This window comes from Salvia hispanica, chromosome 4 (genome assembly GCF_023119035.1).
Source record: "Salvia hispanica cultivar TCC Black 2014 chromosome 4, UniMelb_Shisp_WGS_1.0, whole genome shotgun sequence".
Lineage (NCBI taxonomy): Eukaryota > Viridiplantae > Streptophyta > Magnoliopsida > Lamiales > Lamiaceae > Salvia > Salvia hispanica.
This window is the reverse complement of record NC_062968.1, coordinates 12,088,767-12,106,460: the sequence shown is the minus strand read 5'-3', so window position 1 is coordinate 12,106,460 and position 17,694 is coordinate 12,088,767. Positions and strand designations below refer to the sequence as shown.

Below are 17,694 nucleotides of genomic sequence, written 5' to 3'. Positions count from 1 at the left end.
ATTCCAACTTTAAGTATGTTTCCCTTTTTTGATCGGTGGAATAGAGTGGAGCAGCTGATTATGAAAATGAATGTATTTATTGTAGTTGTAGATTGACTTTTAAATTTCTTGTAAATTTTCATTAATGGCGGTATGGTTTCCCTTCTTGTTATAGGTGAAGATGGGTTTTTGAATGTCATGTAAATTTTCCCTCCATGGAATTGTACAACTTCCCACCTCGTTTTTGGATAAATTTGAACGCAAATTTTATTTGTATGCAACTTGTCGTGCGTTTCCCTTTTTTTCCATTTAATTGTGTAACAACAAGTTTAATTAATCAAATTTAACCAATCAAATTTTCTTAACCATCACCACCATTCGAGTTTAACCATCATAATTTAATTTCATATTGAATTTAATCTAACAAATCCAATGAATCAATTTTTATACCAAAAAAGTTTCATATTCTATTAACACGCTCTATTTATTACATATTCAAACACTTTTCTTAAACCATGTGTCCACAATAAAAATGACTATTATTATGGGACGAAGGAAGTATAACAAAAAATTAATTAAATTATAAAGTTCATTAAACAAATAAAGATTCAACTAAACAACCTATTATTCATTAATAGAAACCTAATGAAACAAAAAATTGTAAAAGTACTAGTGAAACAAAATACATTAGTACGAAGATATATATACTTAACAAAAATTTGTGATAAAATGAAATAAAATGTAGTACAAGGAATATGATTTTTTTAATTATTATTTTAACTCAGCATAATATAACTAATACTATATTCTTACCAAATTTAAACGTAATGATTTAAACTAGAATTATGGGCACGATGTAAAATGATTTATCGTATATATGCGAATGCGACGAATAACGGAGTACTAGTTTTATTCGTAAGTATACACTACTACTCCTATAATAATACAATATTAATATCCTTTTATAAGCACAAGGATCAATAAACACACGACTTTAAGTATATTAAATAGCGATTTTGGCGAGCAGAGTGCAAATTGGGGGCGAAGTCTCAAAATTGAAAAACTAGGGCACAATTCTCTTCTCCTTCAATTTGCAGAAGCAACACTAATTGAAACACCATCCAATCCATGGCGACTACGGCGGCTCAGAGAGGCGGCGGGGGGCGGAGAGCTATGGAGGAAGACGATGCGAAGCTCGTGTTCGAAACGTCGAAAGGTGTGGAGCCAATCATGAGCTTCGACGAGATGGGAATTAAGGAGGAGCTCCTCCGAGGAATCTACAATTACGGCTTCGAGAAGCCTTCCGCCATCCAACAGCGCGCAGTTCTTCCTATTATCTCCCACCGTGACGTCATAGCTCAGGCGCAATCCGGTACTGGAAAGACTTCAATGATTGCCCTAACTGTTTGCCAGATTGTCGATACCAAGTCCTCCGAGTATGCTTTTTCTCTCATTTTTTAATTCCCATTGTTTTATGATGATATTTTTAAGACTGTTACTGGTCGAATTTATTTGAACATTGGGGTTTTCCTTTTGTTTGTGAAGGAATTTTATTCTGTGAAGTGCCTGGCTGTTGTCTGGTAGCTTAATAGCATGTCACTTTTTTATGGTTTCATGGAACTGTTGGTATTTTTGCACTTTGTTTATAAAAAAGTTTTTATGTTTTTGAAGGGATTTGTGATACTTGAGGTTCAGTATTGTTGTATTCCGTGGTTTCTATAGTTAAACTGAACATTTGTTTGTCCCAACTTTCTGTATTATAGTAACTTATATTTGTCCTGCTTAATATTTCCTTAAAATTAGGGTCCAAGCCTTGATTTTATCTCCTACTAGAGAGTTGGCTTCTCAAACAGAGAAAGTAATACTGGCAATTGGTGACTACATAAATGTACAAGCTCATGCTTGTGTTGGAGGCAAAAGTGTGGGTGAGGATATAAGAAAACTAGAGCATGGAGTTCAGGTGGTATCAGGTACTCCTGGTAGAGTTTGTGACATGATCAAAAGAAGAACTTTGCGTACTAGAGCAATCAAAATATTGATTCTGGTGAGTTTCATTTACCTTTGGAAATGTTTATTGGCCTATTGAATATCATTCATTCTTATTATATTTTCTCAACTTTATTAGGATGAGTCTGATGAAATGTTGAGCAGGGGATTTAAGGATCAGATTTATGATGTCTACAGATACCTTCCACCTGACCTTCAGGTACCAAGCCCTCTATTGTTGGTATTATCTCAAATTTGTGCGAGGAACGACATCTGACTAGAAGTGATGATTAAGTGTCTATTTCAGACATGTTTCTAGACATATAGGCATAAAAATACTATTGTTGTTTGAAATGCTCATTGTAGTGGAAACTGGAAAGACGTGTTTGAAAATGTCTGGCTGTTTTTATAGCTGAGGCTCACTGGCAGATTTGGAGGATCCATGTTTTATTAATACTATAATATAGTTCCTGCAAATTGTTAACTGGGTGTGTGCTATTATAGGTTGTCTTAATCTCTGCCACCCTCCCAAATGAAATATTGGAGATTACAAGTAAATTCATGACTGATCCAGTTCGCATATTAGTAAAGCGTGATGAATTGACCCTGGAGGTGAGCTATCTTTCTATTCCTATTTCTGCTTTTATAATAGTAAAGGTATTTTAATCTGATTGAGGGAAGGAGGAGTCACTAGTTTCTCACTCCATTTCAGGTTATAGACCACTAAACAACATTTTTGTTTATGTTGTGGTTGTAGATGTAACAGAAGCGAAAGAAACTACTCCCTCCGTCCCGCTTAAGATGACACGTTTTCCTTTTTAGTTTGTCCCAACTAAGATGACATATTTCCTTTTTTAGTAGTTTTCTCAATCCAATTAATACACCCAACCACTTTTTCTCACTCCTATTAAAATATTCATCTATCTTTCTCTCTCTAATTTAATACTTACACCCACATTTTCTCTATCAAATTAAACACTTTAACCAATAACTCTTAAAGTCCCGTGCCGGCCAAGAAATGTGTCATCTTAGCCGGGACGGAGGGAGTAGTTTTTTTATATGTTGTGTTTGGCACCACAATGTCCAAACACGACATTGTTCACATTTGTCCATGTCCTGCTCAATGATTTTTTTTTGTATTTTTGGTCTTTGCTGATCAGAAAGTAGCAATAAAAATGCATTAGCTTTCGAGATGCAATATTGAAAAGAAGTCATGTTCTCATTTTTGTATATGGCGTTCTATGTTCAGGGTATCAAGCAATTTTTCGTTGCAGTTGAAAGAGAAGAATGGAAATTTGATACGCTGTGTGATTTATACGACACACTTACCATAACCCAGGCAGTTATATTTTGCAACACAAAGCGCAAGGTAGTTTTAACCCATTTGGCCTCACATTGTTTCTCTGCTGAAACTTAAATTATCATTCTTCATAAGGAAGATAAGTATGTGCATTGTCTCCCTTCACTCTTATTGAGTAAATCAAAACCATATAACATTTCGAGCATTCACTCTTATGCTACCAGTTTCCGTTGTAAATACTAAATATTAAGATGTATCTGAGCTGAAATGGTGGTTCTGGATGCCTCTTAATTACTTTTTCTCTGTGGCAGGTTGATTGGCTGACAGCGAAAATGCGTGAGAATAACTTTACTGTCTCATCCATGCATGGAGATATGCCTCAAAAGGAGCGAGATGCGATTATGAGTGAATTCCGGTCTGGTCAAACTCGTGTGCTTATCACAACAGATGTTTGGGCTAGGGGATTGGATGTTCAACAGGTACACCACTATTTCCTATTTTTCTCCCATTGTTGTATAAGGTTGTTTTCCATTCAACTTCATATTTGATAGTCATAGTTTTAAGGGACAATATGTTATTTTCCTTGATACTTGTTTCCTCGTTCCTAGTTAATATAAGAATGATATCTTATTGTTGTCTTTGCATTGAGTTTCCATAGGTTTCTCTGGTGATTAATTATGATCTTCCAAACAATCGAGAGCTCTACATCCATAGAATCGGACGATCTGGTCGTTTTGGGCGAAAGGTATGCTGCAGCTTCTGTAACATGTGTTTTCTTTTATATTTTTTGTTGGTTGACAAACCTCTTCCCTTCTTCAATCAAGTTCACTTTGTAATCGGGTCCCATTGTGTTATGGTGAGTGCAGGGTGTTGCCATAAACTTTGTCAAAAGTGATGACATCAAGATCCTTAGGGATATCGAGCAGTATTACAGTACACAGATCGATGAAATGCCAATGAACGTGGCCGATTTGATTTAACATCTGTTTTGTGGTGCAAGACGACTGTTTGAAAGCACATGCAGCGTGTGATGATGGTGAGCAAAGATTCAAGACTGGTAATTTATAGTTATTGGCGACTCGTTATGGCGAGAAAATGAAACAATTCGTTCAATGCTGGGTGCTTGTTTGTGGCATGGTGTGGTGTGGTTTTGATCTCGCTGTGTGAAGATTAGGACTAATTGTTGAAGCCTTTTTTGGCACTCTTTGTAGGAGATCTAATCCGGAATGGTTGTGGTGCTTATTTTGGTTGGATGTTTGTATTATATCTCATGCTCTTACTCTTCTTGCCCTTGTTTGGGTTGTGGTGCTTATTATGGTTGGATGTTTGTACTATGTCTCATGCTCTTACTCTTCTTGCCCTTGTTTGGGTACGCACTTAAGTTTGTCGCTGGATTTTGCTTTTTTTAGGATGTCAAAATATATTAATGCTATATTAGTTAACTTTAACCAAAATTTGGTATTTTCCAATAAATTCAAAATTGGTCGTGGACTCTTTTTAAGAAACTTTTCACGAAATCAATTTTTTCCCAACTGATGGGAAATTCACTATAAGGGATAAGTTCATAATTTATCCAAACAAATTTTAACTTGGTAAAAAGTACTCCATTAAATTAGGTCAAAGTCTATGATTTTAAACGCCAATATCCCCTAAAGAGAAGGAAATTCTAATAGAAATAAAGAATAACAGAAATTGAGCTCAAGGTTTAAGGATTTTCGGATATAGACAACCAGAAGGAATCAAGACATTGTCAAAGATGAGAATTCATATTGCAGAACGCATTACGTAGCGACACAAGCAAAGCGCATATCACACTGCAAAGTCAGGGGAAGTTATAAGGCAATCTATTTGCATGATAAACAACTATGCACTTAATGCAAGACAACTTACAATCACCAAACTTCAAGAAAGCAGCACCCCCATTAGTTTATCGCCGGCGTCTGGACCGCCTATCATCACTCCTGTCCTCCTCAGTGTATGTCCCTCCACTAGAACGTCCCTCATCATACCTAGCCCTCTTCGAAATGTGTTCCCTGCCCCTCTCGTCTTTCTTACTTGTGTGCTCCTCTTCTCGTTGATGCTCACGATCCCTCTTGTATGGCTCTCTATCTCCATGACGTCTAACATCGCGATCTCCACCATCATCTCTCTCTTTTTCATGCTTTCTTCCATGGCGATCTTCATCATCCCCTCCTCTCTCTCTTTCATGCCTTCTTCCAAAGCCACCTTCAGCATCCCCTCTTTCTCTTTCGTGATTTCTTCCATGGTTATCTTCATCATCCACTCTTTCTTTTCTGCTTCTCCGGTAACCTTCATCGTTATCCTTTGGGCCATCAGTAACGTCACATGCAAGCTCCTTCTTTCTGCCTCTGGAACCCGAATCATCACCATGACTGATTTTTTTCTTCATAAATGGCATGGCTTCTTCAACTCTATCTTGATTCCTTGCATTACCTCTACTTCTTTCGATGCCATCATCAGTCTTATAGCGATCATCCCTCCTACTGTTTCTATTTAGATCATCCTTATCTCCATCACGTCGTCCCCTTCCCCTTTTGGGTGCTTCATCAAAATCACTGCCACTTCCTTGACCATACCTGTCGACAATTTTAACTTGTCTGTCAATGTCGATTCCTTGACCATACCCGTCACCAATTTTATCTTCTCTGTCACTGTCGCTTCCTTGAACATACCTATCACCAAATTTATCTTGTATCTCACTCCTGGGTTTCCTACTATTATCATAATGACTGTGCTTCGGACTATCAGGTAGTGGAATCACCTTCTCAGTTCCACTTCTCACACCTTTCTCCAAATTAACATCCGAATCATCATGTTGCCTGCTCTGGTCATAACCCCTCTGCCTCCTACTCTTGAAGCTTTCACGAGGATTATGTTTATCATCTGAGTCCGATTCCCCATTCTTCTGAGCTCCCTTATTTTATCCTCTCAACACTCTCTCCAGAACTGTAATCATCATCCGAATCATGCCGCCTGCTCTTTGAAGACTTTTTTTTTGCTTTTTGATTTCTCCTCTCAGGACTCTCAGAGGGACTGTCTGATCACCCCAAAAATTGCTTGTTTTTTGGCTCGGCATGTTCATTGACATTTTCCCTTTTCTTCTTTTTTTCCCTTTCTGGACTCTCACGTCCCTCTTTTTATGAGTCATTGATAGCTTTTTCTTTTCTTTCTCCCCCTCAGGGGCCCTTTTGTCATGATCATAATCATGCCCCCTTGCTCTTTGACAGCGTCATATGCTTCTTTAGCTCCTGATTTCTCCTGTAAAAGGCTCTCATCTAAACCCTTGTGGTCATCATCTGAATCGTGGCGTTTGTTCTTTGAAGACTTTTTTTCTTTTTGCTTTCTCCTCTGAGGACTCCCAGGGGGAGCTGTAGTATCATCAGATTCATGCGTTTGCTCTTTGAAGACTTTTTTGGGCCCTTTGCTTTCCGCTTTTTGGGGGGGACATGGTTGTCATCAGAATCAGAATCAAAACCGTGGGTTCATGAGCTTTTAATTTTTTTTCTTATCATGATCAGACTGGGGAACCCAAATCAGAATCGGAATCAGACTCTGAACTGGATGAACTACTGTCACCCCCGAAACTCTCTTCTGCTTCAGAGGACTTTCCCTTTCTCTTCCTAAGACCCAACATCGGGAACCCTCACTACTATCAGAATCCTTAGCCCGCTTTTTGTTCCTAAATTTTCTTTTTTTCTTTACAACTTTTTGTTTGCTTCCCTCTGATCAGTATCAATAGACACTATTTCACCCTCATCAAGATTCTTTGAAATGTAGAGCCTCAGCAGCACTGCGCTTCTGCTCTTTCTCAGCTTGGGATTCTATTCCAAGTGCAGCCTTCAGATTTTCCATCTCCCTCTCCTTCAGTGCAGCTATTTGATGAGTCTGATTTCCCAAACCCCTGATAACCACAAAAAATTAAATGTTAGACTCTCACAAAGAAAAATACATTTATTTAAATTTAAGCAGCAACATAAGTATCAAAAAACTGCAATGTAAAGAAATTATAATCAACTGGCTCCAGTGACCGTACAACAAACCATTAACCCAGCAACTAAGTAGAACAAAATCAACATGTGAATGTAAGGACTACAGCTAGAATAATAACGATAAATGAAGCTCGATCATAAAACCCTAGGGGCAGCTGATATCAATCTTAAAAGTCCCACAAACACACACTATAATTGTACTATGGGCTCTGATAGAAAATTTCGTACTTTTATAAATACTGCATTATTTTTCCCAAAAACATTCGTACTTTTATAGAAGCATAAATACTGCGACTTACAAACACACAGCTGATAGAAGCATACGTACTTTTCCGAAAATCGCACTTATTTTCAACACCAGCATCTTCTTTATCCTTGGCTTCGAGAGACTTCCTCGCCTCCTTTGGGCTTTCAGCGATCTCGGCATCGGTATACCCCCGATCCCGTCAGCTTATCCTCCAAAAAAGATGAGTTTGAGCTCAATCTGACGCTTCCCCATCGTGCTCCCGGATCTCCTTGTTGGCTTTGCGGGTCACGCCGGCCATTCCTTTTGGGCCCCATTCGAAGCCCTTGCTCGAATCTGTGGCACTTTGTTGGTCTTGGGGCGCACGAAGAAAATTTTTCGACTTTTATGTGGCCATTGGTTCCGGGTCCCCGAGGGGTCTGAACCCTATTCCGTTATACATTTTCAAATTCTAGGGCGAAATTTTGATTGAATGGATCTGTGAATTGTTAAGAGATTGCTGGGAAAGAACCGTGAATGAATTGGGGGAAAAGGGAAAAGGGTTTGGGTTCTAGAATTGAAGCTGACATAATAAGGATAAAGGGTGTAGGATATTGGGCCGGGCCTTACTGATTCCGTCCCATTTAACTTAGCATGGGGTTTTACAAATGTTGGGTTAGTAGGTTGAAGTTTTTTATTGAGAAATTACTAAGTTAAAAAAATAGATCAAAACGGTGAAAAATAGGATTTACTATTAGAAAAAGAAATTTATAAATAAATACTCTTAAACTCTGGCCCCAAAATTTTACAATTCTTTTTTATTCTTTTTTTAAAAATTTGATAATTTCCCCTTTTCCCTTTTTTATAAAAAAATTCAATTTCCCCTTTAACCTTCCTAAATCCTTTTTTTATAAAATAAAAAACCCTTTAAAAAATGGACCCACATCTCACCAATTTTTTTTTACTCACTTTCCATTACATTTTTTAAAACCCCGGCCCCGGGTCAAATTTAAAAAAATTTTAACATAGTACTAATTAACTTTATTGTTGGACAATTTAAAATGAAAAAAGAAACTCTTTTCATAGATAGAGATAGTATTTTTTTTAAGTTCACAATCACGGGGGAAAAAAAAAACATAATTATTTTATAAGTACTACATAAAACTAGTAAAACTCATGTTGTAACTGTATTTGTTTAACTAAAGTGCCGGAATATCAAACTGAAGCTTTTTGTACCGCTGATTGCATGGATTATCTGAGTGTTCTGGATGGGTGAAGGTGAATAACTATTTGAGCAAATGAAGATGTGAACCACGAGATCCAATTTAGGTGAATAAATTACAACTGAACAAACATCCATATGCATCCATGCAAAGAAACTCACAGGTTGAGTATTTGCAAGCCTGGCTACAAAGTGAAGCTTGACCACATATGCAGTTTCAAAGTGCACAAGATCTTTATGTGACTTGATCTGTACCATTGTCAATAGAAACATAAGTAAGCAATTGAAAATCTAGGAGAGAGATGGAAACTCAAATATGGATATCAAACACGAGGGTTTTACATCATTGTAAAGTTTGCAAGCAGTCACAGGTTGGATGAAACTTGTATACCTGCCAAATCACAGAAAATAAGCAATTTGGATGGGATTGAAATTCCATCTTCCTTGAAAACCTGAGCCCCATCAAGACACTCAGGTGAGAGCTCATTGTCACCAAAAGATCCTAACAACTCACTGACCTACATGGTCAAATATTGAAGAATATTAAGTGCAATGAGGAAGAATGCATCCCAATCACGCATGTCACTGGATATAATGGTGAAAGTTTGTTCCCAGCCTTCTAGACCAAACTCTGTTTCGAGGAGAAAAAGGTTCTGTTTGCATCAGTAACGATACAACTCACATCAAGTGTTACTACAGCATTTGGATTCATTTCCACCGCATATACTTTCAATTTTCGGTCTGTTTCTTCAGCTGCCTGTTATTGTCCAACTCATTGCCCAGTGAGTAGGGGTAATCTAATGCGACTTTGGTATCATTACTAACATAAAGGGAAATTTGAACTTACAGTGGTTACTCTAGAAGCATCTTCATCACGAACCCGGTCAACCAATGCTTTAGCAACTGCTCTTTTATACTGCCATGATACAATATATACCAACACTATTTAAGATGCCATAAAGATCATAGAACTATTTCAAGCTGGAATGCCACATTAAGTTAGTCAAACATAATAAAGGATCATAATTATTGCATAACACCATCTGAAAGTACATCAAAGCAATGGTGCTCTACCTCAAAGAACTCTTGCTAGGGTAGAGGGTCCATTTTCTGAGAAAGGAAAGCAACATAGTCTAAGTATGCCTTTAAGGGGTGTCCCCAGCCTCCTACTAAAGAATCATAAAAAACAGCTACTATATAACACTAAACTAATGAAACATATTTAAAGGACAGAGGTTGAAAACAACTTAAACAAGTCGAGCTTATGGGTAAGCTAATATCAGGCTCACAAGAACCTAGTTATCCATCATTTTTTCTAGATAATCAATGGAAGCTGTAAGATTAACTTAGCTCAGAACCTTTTACTCACCCTCATTTTGGGTCTCAACATTTGATTCAGAAGTACCCGCAGGTACCTTGTGTACCTATAAGCAGTTATTAATCTCTGGTGACGCTTTGATAGACAAGGATATCCCTTCGCATTGGTTAGAAAAGTCTGCCAAGTTAGAAGTTCAGTTAATGAAAAATTCATACCAGCAAGTCATATGAAAAGATATCGCAGAATGTGTGGTCTTCTGAGGTGGTGAACTAGTAAAGGCTAATAGGAATGCATCAAATTGGACGACACCGCAACTGTGGTAAACAGGAAAATGGACCAGTTTTAGATTCTAATGATAGATGGTCCTTTAAGACTTGTACCACGCCAAACATTTGAAGTACCTCAAGAAATCCAGTTTGTCTTTAGAATGCTCAAGAAGTCTATGATATATAAAAGACAGATCTAGGGTGTGATTGTTTTCAGGGTCTTTCTATGTTTGTATAGGATATGCTAGCAGAAAATTTCAGTTGACACCACAGAAAGTCATTCCCGTCATGGAACATAAATTTTCTGACTAGTGAAATATAGAATTATGAATCATGAGCTTTGGTCCTCAATAAGTAGGAAAAAATGAAAAGGGATTTATCAGTTCAACAGATATTGGCAGTTCCTCTTTTAATGATAGTACATATGTTATCAAAGGAAATACCTCTGTGTGCTTTTTCAAATTTTTCAATAAATTGGCTTTCAAACATATAGCACTAGTGGCCAAAAACTATAACCTTCATGCAATTAAGCTACAAATGTAATACTGGGATCCAATGAGTTAATTACATTTGTATTGATTTACAGCCCTAACAGGCTCTCCAAACCATCGTGCAACTGAGGATGCAGAAGGTACTGAGGACCTAAAAACATAATTGAAAAACCTTGTCAGGTATAACCAACATAATGGCAAATGTTAACCCAAAATATACCAAGACCGTTTAAACATACAAAATATCAAGGGCAACTGAGAGCTGGCTGTGATGTTCGCACAGAAGCCGAAAGGAATTCCACAGTTCCCATGAATCAACATCCCTTCACCCTGCAGAGCAGAAAAGGCACAGCATTAAGAATGGTAATCATTTTCATAGACCACATAACCAGATTCCAAATATCATGATTCACCTGCATAGCTAGATGAGAAGCCCAAGCTATTTCTTGTTTCAATGTAATCTCAGAATCCTGACGAAGCCCAAGTCAATCTAGGAGCTAATTTTGCCTAGATAGAAAATAACGTATTCAGCATGAAGACAGTTCATTCAAAATATAGTGGGTGAAAGATTTGTCAGGCAGTGGAAAGAAAAATATGTTTCATCTAATTACGGAAGCTCAAGCACACAATAGCATATATGAAAGCATAAAGAAAAATAAAATAATTGCAGTAAACGATGAAGAACAAACCAACAAAATGACTGCTCCACTATGAAGGGCTTAGGACTAAGTCTGACCCAGTAAAAGGCAAAGCAGATGTCTGCTGGTATCACTGTCCACTAGGCTAGGCCTATATTTAGGATCCATCTGCATCATGAAACATTCAAATAAGACCTGGTTCCTCGAAATGGAACTTTTGGTGCTTTGTTCTGCTGGTAAGCATCAAGTGTATATCAATCATGGGACAGCCATAAACTCAATATAATGTTGCAAGGGCTCTTGGCATCACTTATAAAAACATTCTTTCAGATCAAACACATCTAAATGAGTAAATGCATGAATGAAAGCAATAAAAAAAATGTTCTAAATTCTTCAGTATGATATTAATTTGAATATGCACTAATAGAACTTAAACAAGACATTCGGCAATTTTCAATGTAATAACAATAAAAACACTCTCTTGTGAATTCAAAACTGCGAAAGCGAATAGTAATCAACTAATTAAGCATACAGCACCAGGGCCAGAGCATAGAGCATAGCAAAAACAGATAAAGCAGTGGAGAATTAGCTCACGAGAGTAGCAAGGACGAAATCGAAGCCGCCGTGAACATTGTAGGAGAGAAGTTGGGCATGTCATCGTCGAACTCCGTCTCGATGCCGCAGTAGCGAGATTCACTCTTGTCGCCGCCATATCTCTCCCGAGCGGCATTTTCTTCTCTAGAATTGGGAGTCGGAGCGTGGTATGGCGGAAAGGGTTGGGTTTAAGGAGGGTTTTGAGTTTGAAAGTGGCTGGTTAGGGTTTTATGGAATCCGCTTATATGTCATTTTCGGTCACTTCTTTTCCATTTTTTTAACTATTGGATAAATGTGAGTAGAATATTTTGCAACATAAATTTTTATGACGTTATTCCAAAAATAATAGTGTTAAATTTTATACTCCTACAACTTTCAAGTATACAGTAGTGTATATACTTTCAGTTTTTAATGTGCGAGGCTAGCATATTTTATTGGTAAATGATCGTCAATACATAAAAATTAATCGGGGTGTCATGCTCATTAGTATAATTCTTTTGAGATATACTGCTACTATGATAAGATTCATTTTTATTTTTAAGATAACTTTCTGATAAATCAAAAGTTTGGGATCTATAGATGATAAAAAAAAAAAAAACTAAGATTAGACTAATCGGTCGATTCAATTGATAACTGAATTATTCGTCGGTGAATCAACCAAATTATCACCCCAAAAGATAAGATGGGCTAAAAGTAGGAGTACTATTGATTTGAAAACGGTTAGCTTTATTGATTGACCAGTCAATTTTAACCAAACGATTATACAATTAAACGAAAAATGCTTCAAATTTTAAACTTGTACATATATTTTATGGATTAGCAATTAAACCCATATGTATTGAGAAACACGTTTGAGTAGCTTTGTATATATATATATAAGCCTTATATTCCAAGTTTTAATGTTAAAACTAGTATCACCCATGCTATGCACGTCATATTATATTTTCATCCAAAATTTATATAATTCCAAATAATTATGTAGCATGAATATTAAATGAAATATCATTTATTATAATTAGTCCATAAATATTAGTAATGAATAAAAATCTTTTACATATCTAACAATCTAACAATATAAAAAACTAAACTGCAAACACACATCAACAATATATAATTAAAAATATATATAATTCAATAATGAAACACTATTAAGAATAAATGAAAAAAACTATTAAAAACTTATAATGAAAATTATCAAATGTTGAATAATATACTTTGTATATAAACACACACATGTAAACTTAAATTACAAAACTAATTAAAACAATCATAAATTTAAAAATATTAATTATACTCTCAATCTGTTAAATTTTATAATTGAATGATTACATAGAAAATTGTAAGGTTGGCAGATTTTAGAAATATTTTTCTTATATATTTATTTAATTATATATATTTTATTTGATTGCATTCTGAATATGTACTTTAATTAATTTTATACTCTTTATTTACTAATACTATTAGTACAAAATATAAAGAATGGGATGAGATGAGATGATATGAGGTGAGTTGAGTCCTCTTAGGATCTTAATATTGAAAATGTGATAAGATTAACTTTGAAATGTATATCATCAATTGATTTATTATTTGATGCATAAATATTTTTCATGTAAATATTTAAATCATTTGACTGTATTTTGCATGATATATCGTCAATTAACTTATTATGGGATGTTTTATTACTTTGTATAATGCAAAGTATATCATCAATTGATTTATTATTTGATGCACAAATATTTTTCATGTAAATTTTGAGGGTTTAACTTTTGATAACTTTATTAGCCGATATAATCAAACAAAAAATGCTTCCATTCTCACCTTCTTCGCCAAATATGCATGTGGCTTTTCGGACAACAAACATCTTCCTACTCAAGCTTTACTGCTCCGCTCATCGGTACTTACTCTCTCTTTCTCTATTCAACAAACAAAGAAGCAATAGTGTAAATGAATTTTGCAACATTAGAAAAAAAAACATACTACTCATTTGAGATTAGTGCTATAGTTCAACATAATAAACATAGATATTGTACAAAAAATAGCAAAAAAAAAAAAAAAGAAAAAAAGAAATAGGTTAGTGATAGGGACTTGAACCCTACAGCAAACCTGGCGATGAATGAGCAGCCACGCGCGCGAGCTTGCCCCAATCACGACCCATTCACGCCCAAAGAAGTGAAGATCCATGCAAATCCTTGCGTATCTTTAGTTTATTTCAATTTCCATAGTTAGACTTATTTTTGTTTATTTAATTCACGTAATATTTTGTAATCTTTTTGATATCTTGCCTTGCAAGATATCGTTAGTTTAGGTTAGGATATCCTCGGGTTTTCTTGTCGGTTCTTTCCCGAGACGAACTAGGAAGGTCGAACCGTCTAGGGTTGAGGATTCTATAAATACTAGAATCCCATAGATAATTAAATCATTGAGAAATATGAATTAACTTCTATTCTCATTCTTGGTTCCGAAACCCTAGCACTTCAACTAGGTTTATCCTCATTTGTTCCGTTCAATCTTCGCGTGCTCTACAAACCTCTCGATAGGGAACCTAAATCCTATCGTACCTTTGCGAAAGGTTTGAGCTAGTTCAATCTCGACAATAAGTTGAAGTATTGTTAAAGTTGCCCTAGAAAGAATGAATTTCCCTCGGTTCTTCAAGCTTCTTTGCATTTAAAATTGAAAAATAAATATTTAAACTCTCTCTATAGTACTCCATTTTTTCGAGAAAACATGGTTGTTTTTAGTTTAAGTTTTAATATGACCCGCTTAGTAAAAACAAATGAAGGAAGTTAGGATTCAACTAAAATATAAATACGTGGAATATAATATTGTACATTATTTTTGTAAAATGGAAAAATGACTATGACCGCGAGACTAAAAAATAAAGCAAATTTACATCACAAACCTAAAAAACTTAAAGAATGTATAATTACCACTTCTCTAATGAGATTTAAGATATTGTTTATCAAAAGCTATAATTTAAGATTGCACTTTGTGAGATCCTAGTCGAACTTTATTTCATTCGCAAATAGTGATGACCTATACGCTAAAACTCAAACGTAAACCTAAATCATAAACCTAACTTTAAAATATCTCATCATAACCAACAAATGAGTCAAATATCAATAAAATTCTCCCTCCGTCCCAGCTCAAAAATTTAGCATGGTTCAAAATAATTTAAAAATTGAATAAATTCACAAATAATACCATACACTACTATTTGTGATGATAAATCTAAAAATTAAAATTAAAGTATTTATATAAATATTAGAAATGTTTATAATAAAATAACATTCACGTAAACATGTAAAAGTGAGTAGACAATTAAACTATAATTTATAGTAGTATTTTAAATTGTTCATTTATAGATAATTTAAAATACTATAAATTGTAGTTCGATTGTCTATTGTACTAATAATATACTAAGATTATCAAATTGATAATTTTGTAGGAGTATTCATTTAAATATTTAAAATTAGATTACTATTACAATTAAAAATACTGGAATAAAATTCATGAATTGTAGAAGGTAGTATTCTAACTATAGTACAAATTTACAAATGAACAACAATAAGTAGAATAGAAATTACAATAGAAATTTTGCCATGCACATTCTTTGCACAATTAGTTAGATGTAATTTAACGTACGAGACTTGATATGCATGATTGAATTGATACATAACATTAGCGATGGATCATAATATTAAATTATTTCAATCACACATTAAATCCAAGAATATATAAATTAAATTACTACTATCAAATTATTCAAAGCCATAGTTTCATAATAGTATTGCTAAATAGATTTTTTTACCATGTATCATGTATGTACGATATACTATGTTTTATGGGGTAGTAATATTTACTATAGTGAAAATGACTTGTTAAATAGATAACCGTCCAATTATATAGTATATGATCATGATTGTAATTAATTAATCAATTTAATAATTTTTGTTTATTGCATTTACATTCTTTTCATAAAATAGTTATACAAAAACTCCCAAAACTCTCCTTTTATATATTTATTTATTTATTATAGATAGATAACTTTATCATGTCTTATACAATAAAGACTTTAAGACGGCATGAAATTATCTGAATTGATAAATATGAAATAGATAAAAAAAATGATTGAAGTATTGTTAATGGAAAATGAATCTAATCAAGTTTGCTAAAAAATGAGAATGAACTAATTTCGACGACAAACCAAAATAACTATAAAAGGACTATTTTTATAAGAGCGGAAGAGCATATATCATTCACGTTCTTTTTGTTATTACATTGGAGTTTTAAACTAATAAATGTCCAAGTCTTCACTATCCCAAATGATGAAGGTGATCGATAAATCAACAAAATATATTCACCAAAATCACTATAGAAGAATATAGTTTTAAGAATAAAGACCAAAAATGGTCATGAAAATATGTCAATTTTATCTTTCATAAAGTTAAGTCAAATCATGGTAACTCAACCTCATTAAAAATAAGCTAATAAAATTAGTATATGATGTTTGAATTTGTTTGCAAATATCTATGCCAACATTTTAGTGAAATTACATCTAATATGCCTTTCTCACAAATGGACAATGCAATTTGTGAATAGTGTTTTATTCATTTTACTAAAAAATGTCAATAGTAACACTTCCAAATTTCATATATTTAGAAGCTGTATTTTATAGGTGGAAATTCAAGTGAGGAAGCTTTATTGTGTTAACAAGGCTATTCCTGTACTGCCTATCAATATTGAAGACGCAGCTAGAAGCGAGGCTGAAATTGAAAAGGCTCTGCAGGTATCGAGCATTCGAGCGACGTTTAAAGCATAAAGACATACTTGGCTTGTTCTTTTGCTCAAAAACTTGTGCCAAAACTTTTTGCATTCTATATGCAGGCGGGCGAGCAACTTGTTCGTGTAAATCAGGACACTCGCCTGAATTACAGGGTTCTTGACTTGCGCACTCCTGCAAATCAAGGAATATTTGAAGTCCAGTGTCAAGTTGAGGAGGTAAACATAGTTTGAGTTACACATTTCTGTACATGATCATTATGTATTATGCAGTCATTGAGATGCTGGAATGGTTTTGGTTAGGTTTTTTCTCTTCTTTTTATGGCATCTTGTGTTCGTGGATGATTAACCTTTTGCAGTTGTGCTGCTCATGATTTCAGTTTTTGTATGCAGCAGCCCCGATCATCAGCTGTATATGCTGACAGATTATTACTCTCTGGTGCAGATATTTAGACAATTTTTGTTATCCAAAGGTTTCCGTGGGATCCACACACCTAAACTGATTGCGGGTTCTAGTGAAGGCGGTGCTGCTGTCTTCAGATTGGATTACAAAGGAACGCCTGCATGCTTGGCACAGTCACCCCAGCTTCACAAACAGATGGCCATTTGTGGTGGTTTTAACCGTGTGTTTGAAATTGGCGCAGTATACAGAGCAGAAGATTCTTTTACTCATCGACATCTGTGTGAGTTCATTGGTCTTGATGTTGAAATGAGGATTAAGAAGCACTATTTATCAACCCTTTCTCATTTACAAATTTTCTTACATCACCTAAACTCATGTACAACCTTTTCACCTCCACTCTATGCTTGTGCCCACCTGTTCACTACAACCACTCCAAACTTCAGCTTATTTTGATGCTGTAAAATTACTAACAATATGGAGACTAG

At 34.9% G+C, this 17,694-nt stretch overlaps 2 protein-coding genes, 1 long non-coding RNA gene and 1 pseudogene across 3 annotated transcripts; 2 read left to right on the top strand and 2 right to left on the bottom strand.

Moving 5' to 3' along the window:
• Window positions 1-1,008: 1,008 nt before the first annotated feature.
• On the top strand, window positions 1,009-4,599 carry LOC125222448 (eukaryotic initiation factor 4A-3-like). The gene is made up of 8 exons (XM_048125069.1): window positions 1,009-1,415; window positions 1,783-2,023; window positions 2,105-2,185; window positions 2,470-2,577; window positions 3,215-3,334; window positions 3,577-3,744; window positions 3,924-4,010; window positions 4,132-4,599. The coding sequence occupies exons 1-8, from the start codon at window positions 1,108-1,110 to the stop codon at window positions 4,243-4,245; spliced, it is 1,227 nt and encodes a 408-aa protein (XP_047981026.1). The 5' UTR covers window positions 1,009-1,107; the 3' UTR covers window positions 4,246-4,599.
• Window positions 4,600-4,957: 358 nt separating this feature from the next.
• On the bottom strand, window positions 4,958-6,920 carry LOC125220371 (DEAD-box ATP-dependent RNA helicase 42-like). Its single transcript, XM_048122540.1, has 4 exons — window positions 6,815-6,920; window positions 6,512-6,717; window positions 5,156-6,200; window positions 4,958-5,079 (listed from the first exon to the last, which is right to left on the bottom strand). Exons 1-3 carry the CDS (start codon window positions 6,918-6,920, stop codon window positions 5,193-5,195), a joined length of 1,320 nt encoding a protein of 439 aa, XP_047978497.1. The 3' UTR covers window positions 4,958-5,079; window positions 5,156-5,192.
• Window positions 6,921-8,697: 1,777 nt separating this feature from the next.
• On the bottom strand, window positions 8,698-17,585 carry LOC125220370 (annotated as a pseudogene).
• LOC125219039 lies at window positions 16,690-17,534 on the top strand. Its single transcript, XR_007176058.1, has 3 exons — window positions 16,690-16,813; window positions 16,912-17,025; window positions 17,252-17,534. It is a non-coding gene; the product is annotated as an uncharacterized LOC125219039 (long non-coding RNA).
• Window positions 17,586-17,694: the final 109 nt, after the last annotated feature.